The 24,027-nt window shown below is 37.9% G+C and overlaps 1 protein-coding gene across 2 annotated transcripts in view; it reads right to left on the reverse strand.

Moving 5' to 3' along the window:
- Positions 1-554: 554 nt before the first annotated feature.
- Positions 555-24,027, reverse strand: part of banp (BTG3 associated nuclear protein) — a 50,948-nt gene continuing 27,475 nt past the window's right edge. For both annotated transcript variants that reach the window (XM_082160475.1, XM_082160474.1), the window contains exons 12-13: positions 8,885-9,025; positions 555-1,950 (exon numbers count right to left, since the gene is read on the reverse strand). In XM_082160475.1, the coding sequence (XP_082016601.1) occupies positions 1,840-1,950; positions 8,885-9,025 (252 nt within the window). In that variant the 3' untranslated portion in view covers positions 555-1,839. The remainder of the gene's footprint in view (positions 1,951-8,884; positions 9,026-24,027) is intronic.

A 24,027-nucleotide genomic window follows, 5' to 3' on the forward strand; every position in this document is an offset into this window, starting at 1 on the left:
CTGTGCAGTAAATGGGCTGTTGTCAGGAACTAAACTTGTGTGCCAAGCTTGTCCTCATGACTTACCAGAAAACATAATCATTATTTGATGTATTTGTTTAGGGTAATGCAAAATATCTTTAAAATATATATATATATTATTTATTATTTGCAGTCACATAAAAAAAACCTTGAAATTCAACTTTGTTTCTAGCTAAATTTCACCTTAATTGAAATTAATTTTTCTTTTATTCTAAGAAACCCGGTTCAACCTTGTTATAAATGACTTTATTGAATATTTTGCAACCCCAAAATATTTAGAATGTAACAGAGTTGACACAAAACATGTTTTGAAAGAGAAATATATTAGCATTTAAAAAAAAAAAATATATATATAATTACAAGGAACACAGAATTTACAGTCTATGAATTCCAAACTTTCTGCCACAGGGTTGAAATAATGACTTTAACGTTAATAACAATAAATAACTACTGATACTTGGTAAGACTATTACCACATATTTATCATTTGGGGTAATTTTAAAATCGGCTAATCTGTTTCTTATTCTTTTAATAAAAAATAAAAAAGTTCAATCAAATGAGTGATTGCTTCCAGCTTCATTCATCCCACTGAAAATGCATAGGCAACTCGGGTACTTGTGTGGTGCTCTAGGTCAATCCGGTATTTTATGGAAAATTTGCATACTGTCCCCTGTTTACTTACTGCACGCTGAAATAATAGTAGATATAGTATGAAATTCCACAGGTGAAATCCAGTCATTTCAATAGGAATCCACATGATCGGGAGTTTTGAATGAGAGCGAACAAGTTCCCCATGCAGATTTTGCTTGTGTTCAAGTGGGTTGCGTTCATTCTTCACGATTCGTTGACCAACGGTTTGAAAGTGACTTCTGTGTGAGCTTTGCTTCATACTACCGTTCTTACAACCGAAATGATGCTGAAATTTCACTAAAGTCAAGGTAAAGCTGCTGTTATTGGTTACTCAGGACACTGTGTGTGGAAACAACGCTCATTTATTCATTTTGAACAAATCCGCACATATTTCATATACTACGTTAACACAGTTCACCGTCGTCATATTACTGTGTATTAGTAAACTGCCCTACAAAAGCTCCACAAAACTTTCAGTAGTTTTTTTTCTCTGTACAATAAAGCTGTTTGAAACTAAAAATATGTAGACTAACCATTCTGAACACAAAATTGATTATTGATGAATGAAGACGGGGCGGACCTCAAAACATACCCCAGTCTCTTTCACCAATACAAACACACACATACACACCAAAAAACATCACAAAAGGATAGCAAAACGGAAAAATCTTGGATTATGAAATATGAACGGAAGCTTTTTTACATATCTGCTGATTCATAATATATATGATAGTCAAAGTCTACAAAGTGTGATGCTGAAATGACACGTGGGTAGTTTAAGTGACCGCTTTAAGCCCAGTAACTCAACCGTCTGCTTGAATCTTTAGTTAACCATGCTTGTTCCTTCCATATGAGGTACTTCAGATAGACCGAAGAGGAAAAGCCTTCTGTTCTTTTCTGTTTAGTTCAGTGCCAGAGAGATTGGATGAGCTGGAGATGAAGCCAGCATTGTTTATATGTCTCTAAGCACACTGCGACTGTTATTGGTGGGAAACGGCCAGTAGTTTCCAAACCAGCTGACGCGTTACAACAAATTGCATTTGTTTTACTTGGATTTAGTCAATAATTGTTGACTGACAGCGGTTGTGTCGGTTGAGAATTTGAGCTTGAGTGGCCACGCTTCTTGGTTTCGCCCTCTCCTTGACGCTCTTGCCGAATATCATTGTTTATGAACATGTCAGAAGGTTTTTCAAGTGCCTGGCATCTGGATCTGAACCACCTCTCCGTTCTCGGCTTGTTGAAGCTGAATGGCCTCCTTTACGTCCATCTCCGCCTGCAGACCTGGAGTCAGAGCTTCAGCCTGAGGACAAAAAACAGTCAATGAGTTTTGAAGTGTTAAACGGTGTTGTGCTAGTAGAAACATGAAATGCAACTGGAAAAATAATGATTGTTTTAAACTGGTTTCCTGAACGTTCTATTGGAAATGTGTAAAATGAAATACTCTGCTGTATCTTTAATGCCGTGGGCCTAATTTTCTCCCAGAGGTCCTGGACATCTTGTTCAGATACATGGCATCATGGATTCGATCAAATACCAACAGATTAAAAATCAAAACCTGACAACCTGTGCTAGAAATCTTATGACAGGCCATGGTTGGATCTTCCAACAGGACAGTGATCCAAAAACAAACATCAAAATCAAAACAAAAATGGGTCACTGCACAAAACCAAGCATCTGCAATGGCCATCCCAGTCCCCAGACCTGAACCCTATAGAAAATGAGTGGGCTGAACTGAAGAGAAGAAGCGCCAACATGGATCTGGGAATCTGAAGGATCTGGAGAGATGCTGTATGGAGGAATGCTCTCTGAACTCTTGTCAGGTGTTCTCCAAACTCATCAGGCATTATAGGAGAAGACTCAGAGCTGTTATCTTGGGAAAAGGAGGTTGCAAAAAGTATTTAATAAAAGGAGGCAAATAATTGTTCCCAATGTATTTTAGGAGAAAAACATTTATTTCATAATGTGATTTTCCCCCACTTTAAATTCTTTTACTTCAATTAAAGGTTAGATTTTTGCTTTTTTTTTTTAATAAAATATCTTAATGTGTGTGTGCGTGTGTGTGTGTGTGTGTGTGTGTGTGTGGGTGTCAAATACTTCAAAAATGATTTTTTTATTTTTTTTTATACATTTTGGGGGGAATTTGATTGACTTGAGGGCAATTAAATTAAACCAAGTCTGGCATTATTACAAAAAGCTTCACATTATGTTAAACTTCAGACAAGAACTTGACAAGACTCTCAAGTGTAAAACAATAGAAATATGAAGCCAGTACAGTATTATGACATTTGTGCACAGCTAACCGCACATCATCTGAATTGCACCATATCAATAGTGTCAACACTGAACTGATGCACCCAACGTGTCAAAAAGGAATCCACCGCATTAAAAACAAATCTACAACAGAAGTATCTGTCTGCAATACGGTTGTTCTATTAAAATACCGTGCGTATGCATATCAATCGCCACACTGTACATCCCGCCATTCGCCCAGGCTTAACATGTCCCCTTTTACCATATTGATGAAGGCAGTGAAAGCAGACGAACACAACGCTGACAGGTGTACAGATTGATACAACAAAAACAAAGACCAATACAACAACAAGAGATGGAAAAAGAGAGGAAAAGTAAAGGGTCAGAAAAAGGCTACACTTTATCTCAGTCGTCGAAATAAAAACACTCCCTCGAAAAAAGAGAAAGATGGAGGGAGTGATGCAGGGGGAGACATTGCAGGATGAGTCACTTCAGAGTATGTGGAGTGAGTCATTCCTTCCTCAACACACGCCAGGGGAACAGACCGCACACCTGGACGGTGCAAAGGCTCAAACTGTACTCAAGGGCACGGCCCAGAAGTGCCAAGACTCTTAAAACACAGCCCGTCTGATGCGAGACACTCGCGGGGCTGTGCTTTTCATCCGAGGTGTTAAGTGCAAAGTCCTCAGGGGCCGATTTCCCGCGGCTCCACAAGAGGGCACTCATTAGGGCCAATGAGGGAGTTCACGACCGAATCGTTTAACAGAGTAAGTGAACTGACACTTCTATCAGACTCTACAGAGAACAGACCTTCCTGGCCGGAAACCTCTCTCTCTTTTTTTTTCAACCATATTTTTTTATCTGTGGTGATCAAATGTCTGATATGGAAACTATTAAATGAAGTAAAAAAAACAAGAACAAAATGAAGGGGTGTGTACATAAAAAAATGTCCGTAAACACTACCACATGTTTTTGTGCAGCAGAGAGCGATTTCAATAATCCTGAAATTCACATAGAGGGAAGTGCGGTGACCTCAGGATGGTGGTTGAGTGCCAGCAGAGCATCATCTATGTGAGGACAGCTGTCTGAAATCATTTCAGATGGAAATTATATGATTGAACTGACTACAAGTTGGCCAATTATTAAGCTTTTAAGTTTAAAAATCAACCTAGTAAAAAAAGATATACTTTTGATGTCATTTCCTGGCTTCTTAGCGTTGAAAACCCTGTATCGTCTTTGATGTTCCTGGTCAAAAAGTGACCGGCCTTTAAAAATTGCTTGTAAATTACTTTTGTTATGCTATTTTATCACTAAATATTGGATTCAATCTTTTTGTGAACTTGTTTTCTTTTAATTAGGTGAACAAGTGTAACAAGATTTAAAAAAATCACGAAAATACACTGGGCGAAGTAGTTATACCCAGGGTGAGTAAAGTCAGTACATTTTAGTCCAATGCGATAAAGTTAATGGTTTTTCGGGAAAAAGAAAAACTTCTCCGGGTCAAAATGCCTGGAAACAACCTGAGAGCTCATCAAATAGGTTTTAATGGGTCAGTAAATTAAATATAAACAGCTAAAATCGTTTTTTTTTTTTTATTAAATTGTGTATATATATATATATATATATGTGTGTATTGTTTTTTTGTTTGTTTTTTTGGATGCCCACATAAAATTCACTTATAAAGTACATTTAAATTTACTTGAATATTTCCTTGAGGGCCACTAACGTTCTTAAGGTTTTATACATTTTTTGTGATCACTTTTTCTCCCTAATGTCCACGAACACAGTATTTATTTATTATTTTACATATTTAATTTTACAAAAATTTAAAAAAATTACAAAAATAACAGTGGCTACTGATTAGGACACATTTGAATTAAATTTGTACTAAAAAATTTTCCACTCTACCAAAAATTTTTATGTAAATTTTAAAGCATATGAAATAAATAAGGCCTAAATCCAGGTTAGTGATGGTTTTTTAACTTATTTAAGAGTTAAGAGCGAGCAAATTTGATTTTAAATATTACAACGGAAAAAACTAGAGAGCAAGATATAAACCATGAATAAATGTATGGTTTATTTTCATGGTCTCGTTGAGACATTGACGAGACTAAGTAACGTTGCAACTACATGTCAACTAACTCTCATTAGAGTATTAGGACTGTTAGGTTAGGGTTGGTAGAATAAGTTGACATGTAGTTGCAAAGTTACTTATAGTCAGTAGATTGTCTGTTGGTGGAGCATCAGAATAAAGAGTTAGCAGATATTAACAGTCTACTAATACTCTAAAAAGAGTTAGTTGACATGTAGTTACATGGGTCAACGAGCGACGTCTCGTGGTTCCATCACAGAAAGCCACAAAATCACTTTCCAGAACATTCTCATTTACAGTTCCATGCTGGTGGAACGCTCTCCCCACCCTCATCCGGAATGCAGAATCCCTGACAACATTCAAAAAACAGCTGAAAACCAATCTCTTCCGTGAGCACTTAACCTTAAAAAAAAAAAAAAAAAAAAAAAAAAAAATCCTTTCCCTTTGAAACATCACTTATCAGGCTTATGCTACTCTGAATAATACCAGAACTTCGTATTTTGAGCACTTCCTGCGTTGTTGTTGCTTTTGCCTCTTTATGATGACTCGCTGAACTTAGTCCTAATTTGTAAGTCGCTTTGGATAAGGGCGTCTGCTAAATGACTAAATGTAAATGTAAATGTTACACAGTTACTGATAGTCAACAGAATGTCTAAACAAATGTCCCACCGAATCATCTTCCCAAAAACAGCAGGTAGTTTCTCTACAAGCTCATGCCATAAACATTATTAATTTCCTCTGGCAGCTGTTTATATTTGATCCCTGTCACAATAACAGGTGGTTCGTCACAAAACGGCAGTAATCTATAATCGATTCGCAAAGATTTACTCGGTTGATTGCGACAAATGCTACGCATGTGGCGTTCTGCACAAGCATCAGAATCCATTAACAACTTTCCAACAGCTTTGTTGTGAACAGTATAATTGCAGAGACAATTTGGAAGGCGTCCAGACCACCAAGGCAAGCAACAAGAGAGGCTAGAGACCCTCTAATGAGGTCTGGGTACAGAGGAGATCATCAGGCGGTTCCCACAAACTGCATGTTTTCCGGGGTTTGGTACAGCCTGCTTAGACGAAGATGAGACACTACATATTTGAAGGTCGGCCAAAACGCAAGTGTGTAATATCCGTGAGACAGAGAAAGAGGAAAAGAAAGATGCAGGTCACTCAGATAACAAGGCATTCGAGGCCACTATTAAGCTGTACAACAAATTTGGCCCAGTTACAGCACATCTGATGAAAGAATGTACTTCAAAGAGAGGAAGGAGAACATTTGTTTTTGTATGGGCTTTGTTTACCGCACATTACAGAAAGGGGGAGGGGCTGGAAAAGAAGAGGTCTTGGTGATGTCATCTGTAAAGGAGAGTCGTTTCAGAGGCGGATCAAGGTGTTACATTTAAAAAAAAAATTGAAATAACGTGTGCTGATGAATCATGCACAACAAGACCAGGAACGTGTATTAGCAAAGCAAAATAGAAAAAAAGTACTGACTTTATGCAGGAAATGCCCTTTAAGAATATTTAAACCATAAGCGCCCAAAGGTCTCCGTCTAAAGAGGTTTTAGTTGTACCAGTCTAACCACTTTAAAGGGCAACTGTGGTAAAAGCCTTGTCCTCGTTCCTGTTACCAAATAGCTCACATTCTCTCACTCACAAAAGCCATACTGGGGGTGCGTGCCAGTGGCGTAAGTGTCTGTGGAGTGTTTGGGAATTTTTAATGTAAGAGGGATGGTCAACAACAAAGGGCACTGAACTGTCTGTTCTCAGTGTTCCTTTATACATAATTTTGTCTTGTTTTAGACATACATTTTGTCTCTTAGGCCGTGTGTCCACCAAGCTTTTTTTCTCCCAAAGCAAGCGTATTTTCCCAGTTGTTTTCAATGGGAGCTCTGCATTTTTAAAACGGCAGCAGCGCGACGAGGCGTCGAGCGTCTATTTCACGATTGAGCTCTCTGCCTTTTTTTACCGGTCGCCAAGAGTTGTAGAATGTTCAACTTTGGGTAATCACTGTGACATCACCGTCACTTACCCAGTCGTCCAATCACAGTGGAAGAGGGGCGGGACAAATACCACACAGCGACCAATCGTCACATTCTGCTTGTACGACAATAACAAATGACAATAACAAGCACATCTCTTCATCCATAACTAGTGCCATAGCAATTACGATACATTCTGTTGACACTTTTATTTTCTGAAACAAACTATTTGCAAAATCAAATACTAGTACCAATTCCGCAGATACTGTGTATCATAGCAACATAGGCCGTCGCCATCTTGGTAGTGCGTCACTCCCTGATATCTATGGGGGTCTATGGGACTGACTCTCTTTTGGAGACTGTCTCTAGTGGCCAGTCGATGAATTGCAGTTTAAGTCACTTCCGTGTTGGTTTCAAGAGAGAAATCGGAAGGTTGGCGTTTGGTCTCAAAAAAAAAAAAAACAAGTTTAAGCTCGCCTCCGAAGCATTAATAAAAATAATAAAATGTTGTCAACATTTGATTATATTCATTAGTTTTAGTCCATAGGCAGTTTTATTTGATGGTATGCAAAATTACAAAAACATTCAAAAGGTAACAGATCAAACTTAAAACACATTTTCCACTAGGCAACCACTCTTTTCCAGTCTTATTTGTATTTTAAAGTAAATTAAAGTATTTTTTGCCAATTAATTATTTTAGAGCTTAGCTAAGATGGACTAAATTGTTCATTATAGGAATTTTGCATGGCTTTTCCATGATTTAAAAAAAAGTTTTTTTTTTAAACAAATTTTTCTAGCCAATTAAATATTTTAGAGCTTTAGTTATTTTATAATGTACTTATTAATTTTTTCAGCCCTAGAAATCACACTATTTCTCTAATTTACAGGTTTTCCATGACCATCGGAACCTTGTTTCCAGCAATTTAAATGTTTTTTTTTTTAAATGTATGACGATTATTTAAATCAATTATTTCTACATTGTTATTTTTCTTAAATAATAATAATAATTATTATTAGAGTTTTTCAATATATATATATATTTTTTTTTTGCCAACTCTATACATTAATCTAAATCATTTTATTGTCATAGTTTTTTTACCTTACCAAGCAAAAAGTCTCAGCCAACCAAAATGTGTGTCACTAATTTCGATTAATCACAGATTGTTCTTTGTTTCAGATTTAAAACAGTTTGTTTCTCTAAAGACAGAAACATAAAAGCAGATGTGCAAGTATGCAAGTCAAGTTGTGCCTGTGCTCCTCAACCCTAGCTTGAAGCCTCACATGAACCAAACACGTGAGAGCAGCTGGGGAAATGTGGTGACCTGTAATGACTGTCAAACCTCTAAATGTGTTTGAATATGAGCGCACGCCATATACGAGTGCATATATTCTGAAACGCGGAAAAGGCATCATAGGGAAGTGATTAGAGTAAAAACACATCAATGAGGGCTTGAGCATGTCGAGAGCTTGATGCAGAGTATAAGATGGAAACGGGGATAAAAATGAGAAAACAGACAGGGAGGAAAAGGACAACTTGAGGCTATTTATTATTCCGAGGAAAAACCAACTGATGTGGGTTGCTGATTAGCCGAAAGTGAGAGTGGGGAGCAGGTTAAGATCACTGGTGTGATTTCTTCAAAGAGCACATTGTGAGAGAGCGAGTTAAAGACTTGAAATGCATAGATCACACATATTGGCCACTACGCCACCCTGCGGTGTTTGAGCAGAATTGCCGCCCACCACTGATCAGAATGGTGGAGATGACATTCATTGCAACACCCGTGCAACATTGGTGGTCGTTTTGCGACAGAAAACATTCCTCTGTGAAATAAAATGGTTATACGCCACAGATAACGTTGTTGATGAAAACAATACTATGGTACGTTGTGTTTGTGTGTGTTTTGGCTTATCTCACTTGTACTGTGCCAGTGTGGTCGGTCACCGTTCCCAGCTGGACGTATTGCACCTGAATATCGTTACCCTGAAGAGGCGATGCGTCAACCCCGCCGGCCCCATCGGTCGACGCCACAGCGATGAGCTGCGGTCCTCTTAGCACCTGGAGAAAGAAAAAAGATAAACATTAGCACTATGGGAAACTACTAGGTAAAACTATCTTAAATGTTTATTGTCAGTTGGAACGCGATCACCAGTGCTTCAGACAAAACACACTGCTTAATGTTTCCAGCATGGCTTAATAGTTGTGGTAAGATTCATTCCTAAGTGACGATGTGACTAATTTCAGTGACTAATGTTGTCTAACATGTGAATTGTGTAGCCGTCAAACTGGAATCAGACACCAATTTACTGCAGGCTGTTGCCTAAATTACCAACACAAATATCTGTCATCTGAAGGATTGAAAACAACCAGCTGAGTTGAAAAAAAAATCACAGTCAGCAGAATAGCATTTAAATTTCATGGAGCCAATCATACTGGGTACTTTTTATCTAAAAGATGCATCAGTGTTGTTAACCAAAAACTATTAAAAACATTTTCGGTAACTGAAATGAAGTTGAAGTAAAATAAAAGTATTAGATGAGAAACGTAAAAAAATATACATGTATATATATTTGAAATGTTGCCTAGCCAACTAATGGAAAAAAAGTAAATAAGTACTGAAGTACTAAACTTACAAATATATATGCAATTATAAAAACTTGACCAAAAAAAACAAATAAACTTACTCAAAAACAGGGATAAAATCCAGTTTTTTAAACATGTATTTCAAAAGCATATATGAAGTGCTGCATATGATGACGATTATAGAAATTTCCATGACTTTCCTAATTTATTCTTAATAACATTCTTCCTGTTTCTAACATACATATACAAATATTAAATTTAACATGTATCAAGCATTTCTAAAAATATATGTCTGGATTATGATGCTTGAGCTTGACTTACAAAACTTTTTTTGTTAAAAATATCTAGTTAAAGTAATAGCTACACAAATATTTGCAGAGTTTTCTGATTGTAAGTCATATGGGTTTGGAATAGAGTGGGTGAATTATGACAGAATACATTTTTAGGAAAATTATCCATTTAACTAAGTTAGTTATTCTCCAACACTGCTGCTAAGATAAAACATTTTCCTCAAAACATTACTTTCTTGGAAGTGGAAGGTCTCAAATGATATTCTGGTTTTTATATGGAAATGAAATGAAGTATGCTGCAATCTATTATGCAAATGAATCATTGTGCTTTCCTTTCTAAAGCTATTACCAATTTGTTCCTTTCAGTCCTTGATGATTATTCTTTTCTAACTTAATTTAGCATATCCATCACCTCACTGTTTAAACAAAATTAAAATTTTCACAGTTTACATTTTAATCTGCTAATGATTCCACTTATTCTATAGTTTATGCAACTGCCTGCCAGTAAACCACAATAATGTGCACCTGCTTTTACGCTTTTCTTTTCACATTGTAGGAAGTTTAAATGTCCAAACTTGCATGCAAACAGCATGTCACATGAGAGGGAAGTCCAGTACTAAGTATTTACAAAAGGCCAACAACATCCGGCTAATGTACTACATCTGCTGAGATTCTGAAGTGATTGGTCTGCCGTTTACAGAACGTGTCGGAAATAAAATGGCAATTACCATTTCAGAATTTTAGCATTTAACAGTGATACGAACAGTAACGATGGTTTTGGTTTTACCGTATCAATACCAGCGCGAGTCTTCATCCTTTGTCATCAGTTTTACTGTATCAATACCAGCGCGAGTCTTCATCCTTTGTCATCAGTTTTACCGTATCAATACCAGCGCGAGTCTTCATCCTTTGTCATCAGTTTTACCGTATCAATACCAGCGCGAGTCTTCATCCTTTGTCATCAGTTTTACCGTATCAATACCAGCGCGAGTCTTCATCCTTTGTCATCAGTTTTACCGTATCAACTCCAGCGCGAGTCTTCATCCTTTGTCATCAGTTTTACTGTATCAATACCAGCGCGAGTCTTCATCCTTTGTCATCAGTTTTACTGTATCAATACCAGCGCGAGTCTTCATCCTTTGTCATCAGTTTTACCGTATCAACTCCAGCGCGAGTCTTCATCCTTTGTCATCAGTTTTACCGTATCAATACCAGCGCGAGTCTTCATCCTTTGTCATCAGTTTTACCGTATCAATACCAGCGCGAGTCTTCATCCTTTGTCATCAGTTTTACCGTATCAACTCCAGCGCGAGTCTTCATCCTTTGTCATCAGTTTTACCGTATCAATACCAGCGCGAGTCTTCATCCTTTGTCATCATTTTTTTTACCGTATCAACTCCAGCGCGAGTCTTCATCCTTTATCATCAGTTTTACCGTATCAATACCAGCACGAGTCTTCATCCTTTGTCATCAGTTTTACTGTATCAATACCAGCGCGAGTCTTCATCCTGTCATCAGTTTTACCGTATCAATACCAGTGCGAGTCTTCATCCTTTGTCATCAGTTTTACCGTATCAATACCAGCGCGAGTCTTCATCCTTTGTCATCAGTTTTACCGTATCAATACCAGTGCGAGTCTTCATCCTTTGTCATCAGTTTTACTGTATCAATACCAGTGCGAGTCTTCATCCTTTATCATCAGTTTTACCGTATCAATACCAGCGCGAGTCTTCATCCTTTGTCATCAGTTTTACCGTATCAACTCCAGTGCGAGTCTTCATCCTTTGTCATCAGTTTTACTGTATCAATACCAGCGCGAGTCTTCATCCTTTGTCATCAGTTTTACCGTATCAATACCAGCGCGAGTCTTCATCCTTTGTCATCAGTTTTACTGTATCAATACCAGTGCGAGGCTTCATCCTTTGTCATCAGTTTTACTGTATCAATACCAGCGCGAGTCTTCATCCTTTGTCATCAGTTTTACCGTATCAATACCAGCGCGAGTCTTCATCCTTTGTCATCAGTTTTACCGTATCAATACCAGCGCGAGTCTTCATCCTTTGTCATCAGTTTTACCGTATCAACTCCAGTGCGAGTCTTCATCGTTTGTCATCAGTTTTACCGTATCAATACCAGTGCGAGTCTTCATCCTTTGTCATCAGTTTTACCGTATCAACTCCAGTGCGAGTCTTCATCGTTTGTCATCAGTTTTACCGTATCAATACCAGTGCGAGTCTTCATCCTTTGTCATCAGTTTTACCGTATCAATACCAGTGCGAGTCTTCATCCTTTGTCATCAGTTTTACTGTATCAATACCAGCGCGAGTCTTGATCCTTTGTCATCAGTTTTACCGTATCAATACCAGCGCGAGTCTTCATCCTTTGTCATCAGTTTTACCGTATCAATACCAGTGCGAGTCCTCATCCTTTGTCATCAGTTTTACTTATCAATACCAGCATGAGTCTTCATCCTTTATCATCAGTTTTACCGTATCAATACCAGCGCGTGTCTTCATCCTTTGTCATCAGTTTTACTGATCAATACCAGCGCGTGTCTTCATCCTTTATCATCAGTTTTACCGTATCAATACCAGCGCGTGTCTTCATCCTTTATCATCAGTTTTACCGTATCAATACCAGCGCGAGTCTTCATCCTTTGTCTTCAGTTTTACTGATCAATACCAGCGCGAGTCTTCATCCTTTATCATCAGTTTTACCGTATCAATACCAGCGCGAGTCTTCATCCTTTGTCATCAGTTTTACCGTATCAATACCAGTGCGAGTCTTCATCCTTTTTCATCAGTTTTACCGTATCAATACCAGCGCGTGTCTTCATCCTTTATCATCAGTTTTACCGTATCAATACCAGCGCGTCTTCATCCTTTATCATCAGTTTTACCGTATCAATACCAGCGCGAGTCTTCATCCTTTGTCATCAGTTTTACTGATCAATACCAGCGCGAGTCTTCATCCTTTATCATCAGTTTTACCGTATCAATACCAGCGCGAGTCTTCATCCTTTGTCATCAGTTTTACCGTATCAATACCAGTGCGAGTCCTCATCCTTTGTCATCAGTTTTACCGTATCAATACCAGCGCGAGTCTTCATCCTTTGTCATCAGTTTTACCGTATCAATACCAGCGCGAGTCTTCATCCTTTGTCATCAGTTTTACCGTATCAATACCAACGCGAGTCTTCATCCTTTATCATCAGTTTTACCGAAATTAATACCAGCGCGAGTCTTCATCCTTTGTTGTCAGTTTTACCGTATCCATTTCAGCACGGGTCCTCATCTTTTGGCATCGGTTTTATAATAATTATACCTGCGTGAGTCCTCATTCTTTAGAAGTTCATACAAAGTGGATTTTTTTTTCACAGCATAGAAAACAGCGTCTTCTCGACAACACAGACCAAACTCTTCAGGTCTCAGCTACAACTACAATGTCTGATGGTGGGTCAAAGTAGACATTGTTCGTGACAGTGAATACCAATGAAGACCATATCTGGCATTATGCAAATTTGTAACAAACATTTGTAAATAAGTTACGGAAGTGAGACTGGAATCGCTGACAAGTTGTTTCGGCAGTTCCGAATCGATTTCTTCTTTTGGGAGACAATACCTTTATTTGTCGTTCACTTCGATCTTTAAAACTTTGCAGACCTTTTTTAAAGCATAATATGGGCACTTTAAGAAGACTAGAAGTACGTTTTTGTTTTTATCTAATTCAACGCACTATAATAGTACAGCAATTCAGACATAATCCAAGGGAGGACATTTTCTTAATCAGGCTAATCAAATCAAAGGATTGTCAGCATGTATTTTGTTTCTTTGCAAGTCTTTAAACAATTGTCTACTTGCTGTTTCAGGGTTAAAAAGTGCAAAACTATGTAACTACACTATAAAACTGACAGCTTGAATGCTTTTGCTTGATTGCCAAGTCTGAAGACACATTCAAGCGCTCATCATAACAGTCCGGTGGAAGGCCCAGTCTCCAGCTGTGCTCTCACAAACACATCTCCATCCGGTGCCAAGGTCCTACTCATCGCAAAACAAGCACATGCAAGCAAAAACACTTGCATGATCGTACATTGTGTTTGATTGCCACAAAGCAAGCTCGCACACATCATTGATTATACATCATCTGACCACTAAATGCGCTTTGATGTGGTCACCATGGTTTTGGATCCTCTGACTTCTTTTCAATTACTGGTGCTAGTCTTCAACCTGAACTGTGAGTCAGTAATTTCTTCATTGCAGCAGTTGACCGTTTCCACATGCACAACGTTCATTCAAAAACAGCCATCCGGGACAGATGGCACGTTAAATGAAACGTGAACTTCAGACTAAACACTAATCGTTAATCATTACAGTTCTTCTGCGACTCCACGCGGTGACACCTCCACGGTTCATCTTGTCGACATCAGCGCCAGTGTGGGCATAAACAATCAAATCTGAGTCTCCCCAAGTGGGAACATAACTGTCATGCACTCCCAATTAGGAGGAAGAAAATCTGCTTCACTGCACAAAAATCCCACAATAACCTCGATTTCAGATCCAGTTCGTCTCTGCCCCTACCCCAGTTTCAAGTGCAGACGTTGACTTTGAAGTCATGAGTCAGTGGCATGCTTTAAGTTCATAGAAAACCCATGCGGTGCCCACCCTGTCTCCAATGGCATGGAGGAAGGATGCCAATTTTGCCACAATGACTCCTTTTTTGATGCTGCCAGTCAAATCATGTGGAAATAATTAAGAGCGTACGATGTTCAAACAGGATAACATATAATTCAAAAATACATTAAAAATGCATTTCATACATAAATTGACTTGAATACAACTCTTCTATGTTGAGCATGTTTTTAATTTCTAAATTAAAATTAATTTTGATATTTTTGGTGAAAAAGTGAAAAAAATCAGGGTGATACAACTCTCTTATCATAATAAAGAAAAAGCCTCATTAAAAGAATGAAATTCTTGAGAAGAACAAGTAGTTTGTTATTATTATTTCTTTGGAGAAAAAAAACTGTTTCACTACTTATTAACATTTGGGAAAAAAATGTGTCTGCAAAATCACAGTCAAGTAGTATGGGCAAAATATAAACATAAAAAAAAAGGTTTTATGAAAATACCAGGTTAGTCCAGGTTGTAAATGTGGTACGGCTTCCAAAAATCGTAATGTATTTGTGAATTAATTTATGCGGTTTTAAAAAAAATATATATACTTTTTAGCTTGAAAATACATTTGAAAATGTTCTGGGATATAATGATGTGTACACTCACATGTATTCAAGATGTAAGGAAAATATGTCATTACTTTTTCCTTGATTGCTACACAACAGTTCATTTTTAGAGTCATTAAATATTTAGCATTTTTGCAAATGGTATAAAAGTGTTTCAAAACCATATTAGACCAAAATGAAAACAAAAAGTTAACATAAGAAATTAGACTAAATTGTTCTTTCCTTTTTGCATGTGTTTTAAAGAATTTTCCTTTTCTTTATCGTGGATATTCCTGCATGTCATTAACCCATATACTCTGGTAAACAAAGAATAGCATGAGAACAACTGAAGGATGGCCCAGCAGGTCTTAAACACAAACACATGCACAAGTACAGAGATATGCACATAAAGTTATTGGAAACAAGAGTAATTCACAGCTGAGGGACATCTTTTAAAACTTCCCCTTTTTCATTCCATCACTTATCTGAACCAGAAAACTGCAAAGACCCACACAGGATGCACCAACTTGGATACTTTCTCATGCAGACAATCATAAAACCATCAAAATAAAGTTCCCCGCTCACTGAGAATTCATATGCCATTTTGAAACCATCCGTCAGGCCTCATAAAATAAAAAAATGCACTCTTTCCACATAAAAAAATGTGTTTTGGGGATTTATCCATTGAATGATACTCGTCAAAGCAAACACGACTACAACAGCAGAAATTTTAAAACTGCAAGTGAGGATTGTTTGTATGCTCAGCTGTGCGACTTAACACAATGAGAATTTTATGATGCTGGGAGAACGTCTGCAATCGCGTAGCAATGAAAGCTCGTTCTCATCGGTTGACTTCCGGCCTCACAACTGTTCTCAAGACGACTCTCCACTCCACCGCTGATCGGGAGAGCATGAGGACGTGGTTCCAACACAATCAAATAAAGTAAAGCTAATTCAAAGCACACATCACATTGGAGACGCACACTTTGGCTCTTGAAGTCATCCAACAGTTACTACAGGTCTTGCAAAATTGTTTATGAGGCTTATGTGTCACTAATCTTGGCCTCAAAAAGGTAAAATCCAAAGCAAAAAAACAGTCATGATGTCACAACGTGTATTCCGAGTTAAACCGGTGTGTTCGCATGAGGTCTGCTGACTTTGACAGAAATGAAAGGGCTCGTTTGAGACATTAGTAATCTGTGTTCTGTTTGTCATTAGCGAGTAAATCAAACTCTCAGAGGAAACAGAGGTAATAACCAAGCCAGTTCAGGGCTCGACATTAAGCCTTGTTATGTGCTTGTAAATCGGTCATCCGCTTGTCCGAGTAAGTAAATCGGTCATTGGCTTTTTGTGTGTAATGTATGTCATTTATTCTGAAGCAATATTCTCATCAGTGTTCTATCAGCTCTTACTTACTTAAATCAGCATATTTGTGATATTTCTCCCCTTAAAGTGATTTCCAGGGCATTTTTTCTTATTAATTATTAATGAATGTGTCGCCTTTAATGTGAAATTCTTAAATTTGTTCAATAAATTCAATTAGAATAATAAGACACTATAAGGCTGTTACAAATCAACTGAAATCCATCTTTCCACACCAGAAGCAACACTGAAACTGCATCTAAAGTGGCATTTAGATGTATTTACACAGCCTGATTAATACAGCTCAGAGGTGGCATGAATGTATTTAAACTGAAAAATTACAACTGCATAAATAATGTTATGAGATTAATGTTTTGCATAATTCTTAAATAAACAAATATGAAATTGTGGCAAATATACAATGATACTTCTAAATAGGAAACTAAACTGCCAGTTGGTTTAGTTATTGAGTCATTCACTCATCCGATTCGTTCAAACGGCTGAGTCATTCAAGAATGAAGCAAGTTACTGTCTTTATGAATGGGTCATTGAATCATTGACTCACCCGATTCGTTCAAAAACACTGAATCACTTAGTAACTAAACACCGCTGTGTGTTGCTCGGAGATGGCAGCTGTTCTGCTATGGCTTTGTTTGGAATAATTTGTGTTGGCTAAATACAGTCAGTATTTAGTCAGTTGTGTTAGTCACTAATTGTGTAAGTCAGTATTGTATCCACTTAATATTAACTATGTTGTTTATTGCACAGCTGTATAAAATTGATGTCACATTTGCAAATGTGCTGGTATAAATCCACTTGTCCCGGACAAGAGTTAAAGTTGAGCACCGCATTTGTTTGCCTTCTTGTTAATGACTGGATTAAATTCACGTTAAAAGGTATTCGAAACTGAAATAGATAATGCCCTTTTCTCAAGGGTCTTCATGAGCTAACCTACCCTCGTGCCCAGCCTTTTATCTTTCAAAATCAGCCAAACTTCAAATCTGCTATCTCTATACAGGCGAGCTGCCAAACAAAGGGTTTAAAAATTGGCAGAGCGAGTCAGGATCTGCTGTCAGCTTGGGTTGTTGGGACTAAAAGCTAACAGGAAAAAAAGGACCCAGAATAAATCTTTCTCTAATGTAGTAATGCTTTCAGCAGCAGAGTAGGACAGCAAACACATTGAGGAACTGGAGCAAAGACAACGAGGAACAAAACAACAGCAGCTTAATGCAAAAAACATTTAGTTTGGGACCTCTTCGATACATAACAACCAACTGTGCAAACATGCCATTGCTCCCAAGATCCATTTTTCTTTATTGGCTTTCCAATGTCATCTTCTGTGCATACGAATCTTAACTAGCTATAAATGATAAAGACATTAAAAATCATGAATTCCCCTGAAAAGAGTATGAAATTGGTTAAGCTGTAACATTAAGCTTGATGAAAACTGGATGCTTCTTTACGACTGGATATGCAGGTCGCAAACAATTTTGGATGAAGAAATTAGATTTCTTTTTTTCTTTTTTTTGCACAGTTCAATAAACTGTTATGAAAGAGGTGAGCTTCCCAGCAACATTTACAGTTCCCTCATACCCTCAAGAGTTGACGAGAAAAAAAAAGTCTCTCTGGAAAGGTAAACACTTCCGCCCAATTTCTACATGATTCCAACAACTTGCATCTGGAGCGGGCCAGACCTAAGCCAGGACAGATGTGACGGCCTAACTGTTCTGAGAGAGAGAGACAGACAGAAAGAAAGACGACCGACAGGACATTGGACAAACTGAGTGAACTCATAAAACCATCTGAGAGTCCTACATCACTTCTGCTGCATCTGCTGCAAAACCTCCCACAGACCGACAAATGAACTTAATAATAATAAAAAAAAACTGTTATACATTAAAGATAGGTCTAAATTTGTATCCAAAATTTGTTTATTTTACCCCAACAATGAACACTATCTAATGAGAACATCTGCAGTCATCTGAGCTCAGACTAATTCCTGTTACATGAGTACGTATTTGCTACATTATGAAAAAGTCTCCACACAAACAAGACAGTCTTATAAGATACAGCATTTGGCTTGTATGGATGGTGCCATAACTAATGTTTCTTAAACATCAAATTGTCTTTTTATTTCATAAATTGAAAAATTCAAATTTGGATGGCTGCCATCATCAACCGTATTGTATCCGCACAAATTTAACATAGCCTTGAGCCTGGAAGCAGATATAATTTCTAATGGATATGCAGTTCCAAATAATTAAACATTGCATTACATCACTAATGTTGAAACAGTGCAGGGTTTAGCTTAGTCATCATCAAATTAGTTTTGAAAGGAAACTCAAAAGGAAAGATATTTGGGAATGAAACTCAGGGCAAGGAAGCTTGGGGCAGGAAGAAGATTCAAGGGCAGGAACAAAGTTCAGAAGGAAGATTAGGAAGTTTGAAAGGAAAGTAATAATGTTTGGAAGGAAGCTCAAAAAGAAGGATGCTTGAAAGGAAACTAAGGGGGCAAAAAAAGAAGCTCAGAGGGAAGGAAGCTTCATGGCCAAGAAGGGAGATCAGCTTAGAAGGTAAAAAGGAAGGAAGCTTGGAGGGCAGAAATAAGGTTCGGAAAGGAAGATTAGGAAGTTTGGGAACAGGAAGGAAGGATGCTCTGAAGGAAACTCAAGAGGCAGAAAAGCAGCATGGAGGGAAGGAAGCTTTGAAGAAAGGAAGGCAAGGAAGTTTGGGAGGAAGCTCAAAATGAAGGATGCTCGGAAGAAATCTCATGCAGAAGAAAAGTAACTCAGAGGGAGGGAAGCTTGGAGGGCAGAAAGGAAGATCAGGAGAAAGGTGAGGAAGCTTAGAAGGAAGGAAGGTCAGGGAGCTTGGAAGATAGCTTAAAATGGAGGTAAGGAAATTTGGAAGGAAGAAGTAAAGCTAGGAAGAAACAAGACTTGGAAGAAACAAAGGATGCTCAGATAGAAGCTTGAAAGTCAGGAAGCAAGCTCAGAAAGAAAAGGATGCTGAAACAGAAGCATGAAGGAAAGCTTTTTTTTTACAGTTTCTCTTCTGTTACATGGTGGTCTACTCTAAATGGTTCAAATTAGAGATTCAAAATGAGCCTCACTGAATAACATTGTTCAGTTGTATGACTTCCATGGCCGGATTGGTTGACAACCAACTTAAACTGCAAATTTAGTAAGCTTCAAATCCTAATGCTCACTAAATCAGTAACATCAACCTTAAATATGACCCCTGTGGCAGATTGAGATACTACTCCTCTTGCCAAAGCCATCTTTTACAGTGTATCCAAAGCAAGGGATTAAACAGACCCTCCACAATTCATACGACAGACACACATCTATAAGATTCCTGATTCAAAGAGCAGACGGAATCACATAAATAACAATTTTACAACAAATTTAACAACATGCCGATAAGCCGAGCTGCAAAGCTTGTTCTTGGGAACAAAGAAATAAAGCTTGCTTTAGTGTTGGTGTCAAAGTGTCACGTCTTTTTCTCTTTTTTTTTTGTCATCTTCATTATGTTTCTAATTATATTGCAGAATTGACAGGCTATGGTGAATCACTCCATGTGTTGTAAACTTGTGAATTATCTGACCTTGGAACAACCTCTGTGAGGAGACGCACAGTCCAGTCCCGCCTCCAAAACTTCTGTTTTTCCTCAACGTTTTCAATGTTTCCAATGAGAGCAACATCTCAGAGCAACATAAATTCTGATGACTTGATGATTTTATTGCGTCTTGTTCATCAGACGTTTTTCATTGCATCCAACTAGCGGTAAAACAAAAGGTGAAATGCTCACAAAGATGATTCCTTGTGTTACAAGCGTTAATGAGGAAAGTCAAGCAATGTGACTTGTGTACATACCAGTGTCCACCGACAACAAATCTTGCATCAGCTCCATGAGAACGTCTCTCCATTGGATTACCAAGGGATTTTCTTGTGAATATTTGCGAGAAGACCTTTGTATCCCTGCCATGACCACATTAGCTTCCAGAACTCGCTAAAAGCCTTGGACCATTTTATTTAACATATTTGGTTTTATATCTTGGGGGAAAACATTGTTCCAATGGAGGTAAAAAGGGTAAATTCATTTAGGAGTCTGAATTGGGACTAAAGCCCCAAGGTTGTGACGACAACCTTGAATCCTAGAGAATTTAGATCCTACAGCAGGTACTTAATGGATGTGAGCTCTGCACACATCTGGTTTCAATACTGAGATAGAGGAAACTTGAAGTTCTGGATTGCAAATGGGCATAATTGCATACATACCAATATAAATATACACACATTTACAGAGGGAAAAAGTTACATCAATTGAACACACAGATGCAGCTTGTGAATGATATTTAAACTCCTGAGCTCATTTTTGTCTTGTCCAAATTCAATAAAACAACAAATCCAAAAAAGCAGATTAGAAACAGATCACAGTAGTCTTTCCTTACTCTTTTTACATTTGTTTGAATTTGCAGACTTAGAATAAGTCTTTACTGGGTCTGTTTCTGGTGCAGTCTGAATTTGCAGAAGAAATAGTGCTGAAAGTCTATAGGTAAATGAAGCAGGTTTCTTTCAAAACATTGCTCTGTTTGCTTGAGAGGCCCGACATGCCAACTTCAGACTCTTTCAGGCCTGACTTTCATTTGGTGTAGCATTTGGTGCTACATTTTTATCAGCTAGCAGGGATACAAAATTGATTCAAGGTACCAAGATACACATTTCCAAATCTAATTTGGAGTCAAAATCTTAAACTGTGTGTAGCTATGCCTAAACTATGCGGTTTAATTGCTATTTATGTGCATTTTATGTTTAAAAGTGTTACATTTTAGTTTAAAAAAAGCATTTTTAATCATTTAGCCTTTATTCAGAGGCCATAAAAATACAAAAGTGCTCGGTGCATACCAAAAAGAAAGTGCACAACGCAAAAACGAAACATTTCTTGTATAAATCTGTTAAAATTATCAATGCATTTAACTTGGATGAGGACAAATTCTGACTATGGGTTGCCATACTTGGCCTTCACATCACTTTTTTTTTTGGTTGCTCACTTTACATGTCAGTCAAGACACGTTCCTCTTCAAATGAAGGGTTTTTGGTTGCAAATAGCCTCTGTGAGACTATAGACTCACAAGCTACTGAGATACAACCACACTGCTACAGCGCTGAGCATATCTCTGTTGTTCTTGCAGAAAGCTCCTGAATAATTCAGCACCGAAGGGGCTTCACAATCTGAACATCAAGTAATGCACCAAAAGGAGCTAAATCTCTCCCTTCCTTCTTCTAAACTGGTCAAGGTAGTGTCTTGCAGCACCGTACAGAACCCCAACTATGTGCACAACTGTGCACCATCTCCCTGTGGAAGTAGAAGTAAATAAAGAACTCTTGTTGATAGAAAACACAAGGACCGAGAAGTTTCAGTAATAAACATCTGCAATGTCTGGTCTGAAGAATTTGCGAGCACAATGTGGAACTAACCAATTGTACCAAGTAAAAACAAAATCCCCTTCTTCTCACCCTCTTTTCGCTCTCTTCCTTTAGCTTTCGATCTGTGCCTCTATTAGATGTGGGGGTCAGATCAGAGGGCAGGAGAGGAGGCATCAGATAAGAGCATCCTAAGAGGTCGCTGACTGATTTAACACACCGTTAACACTCCTTCACTTTCTCTCATGAAAGACTTTCATGTGCCGAATGACTGTGTGTGTTTGTTTTAGATAGTGGAAGGAGGCTAAATGATAAGGCATGCTGTTATAGACCGACAGCCTGTAAATCATGGGCTCTTCCCCTTTACGGCAAAGAGAACATGGCGGGCAGATGGGGATGTCAAAACTTTAATACAATTCAGATACTCTTCTTAACCAGGCGAATCCCTTAGTAAGTAAGGAAATTCACACTGCTCTTTTTACGAGAAGGCCAGTACAGACTGTCTTTAAAGCTCAAAATAGAAAGAAAAACACCATGAAAGTTTCCGAGTTTCTATGTGACAAACAGTAAATATTCTCTAATATTTACGTTAGACGTGTTGCATCAGGTTTGATGTCAATGATGTCCAAACTACAAAAGAGAAAAAAAAATCTACAAAAGAAAGTCATTCGGATTTGGAAAGACATCAGGCTGTATAAACAATGTCAGAATTTTCCTTTTTGGGTGAACAATTCCAAGACATTCTGAAATAACGCCAAAAAATATTAATTACCTCGCCAAAAAGGGATCCATATGCACAACAGACACTGTCCTGTATGCTTGTCCTGATTCAAATCCTTCTTCTGAACTGTGACCCGAATCCAAATTGGAGTTATGGTACACCATTATGATTACTATACATCAAACCCTAGTCCATGAAACCATCTTAATTAGGCTGTGTGTGGCAACGTATCTCTCACGGAGGAGCTTCGGAAGCATTAAAGGAGGAGCAATGACAGTGAAGGACAAGAAAGGACCAGGCCTGTCTTAGGGTTAATGACATTTTCTTTCGCTCTTTTTTTCTACATAGTTTAGACATAGATAGACATTTTCTTATCCATATTAGTAAGTATGTTGTCCACATGACTTTGTCTATGTGCAAACTTTGGCACTGGGGACTGAATGCCCCCTTATATCTATGATCATCTGGGCTCCTTTTACACTATGGGCGATATGCCAGGAATAATTTAAAGAAAGGAAAACAAGGCAAACATTTTCTCATTGCTACTGTACAGATGAAAACTATCATCATAATGAGGTATGTTATGGGTGCATGAGTGTGTGTAAAAAGATAGAGCTGAGAAACAGGCTCGAAAAAAACTGTGCTGATAAAACAGCAACTAGATCACAATTTCATTTTCTGAAGAAAAAGTGTGCAGCTTTTGCAGACTATGTTCACCCACAATGCTAAATGTTGTTATATGGTTGCTAAGATTGGGGTTATTATAGTTAACGAAAACTAAAACCATACAAATATTTTCGTTACTTGAAATAAAATAAATGTTTACTGAAATAACTAAATAACTAAAACTGAAATAAAAATGAAAAAAACTATACAGACATCAAATAAATATAATAACAATGACAAAAACAACAGAATTACTAAAAGGAAAATGGAAAAACATGAAAAAAGAATTCAAAATGGACTCATGGACGCACCAGTCTCTCAACACAAGGTGGTGTCACATGTTAGTAAGGAAGATAACAAACCTAGCCTAGAAATCTAGATGCACCCTAGCGGCAGCAAAATGTATTTTGCAGCCAGGGTAGTCTAGCAACTCTCCGTTGACTTTCGGAGCTGTAAAAACCTAAATTGGGTCAGGCCAATCACATCGTGTATAGAGTAGGCGGGGCGGGTTTAACATAATGACGACAGAGTTGCGACGGTTCCCTGCTACTTGAAAACAAAGAATGGCTGCTGCTGCTGGAGAACAGTCTTTCGAATCGGCTTTGGCCGCGACTCTGGAGGACTTGGAGTTAAGTTTTTCTTTGAGCAAAGAACGGCAAAAAAGGAAGATGTGTTCGTAGTTTTGCCGGCCAGATTAAAAAGTTGAATCTATCGACTAACGTTAGCTCAGGGTTTATACAGAGATTCTTAAATTGAATTTACTACCTTTTTACCACCTATTTTACTACCATCAC

The sequence above is a fragment of the Leuciscus leuciscus genome (assembly GCF_965113295.1).
Source record: "Leuciscus leuciscus genome assembly, chromosome: 25".
Lineage (NCBI taxonomy): Eukaryota > Metazoa > Chordata > Actinopteri > Cypriniformes > Leuciscidae > Leuciscus > Leuciscus leuciscus.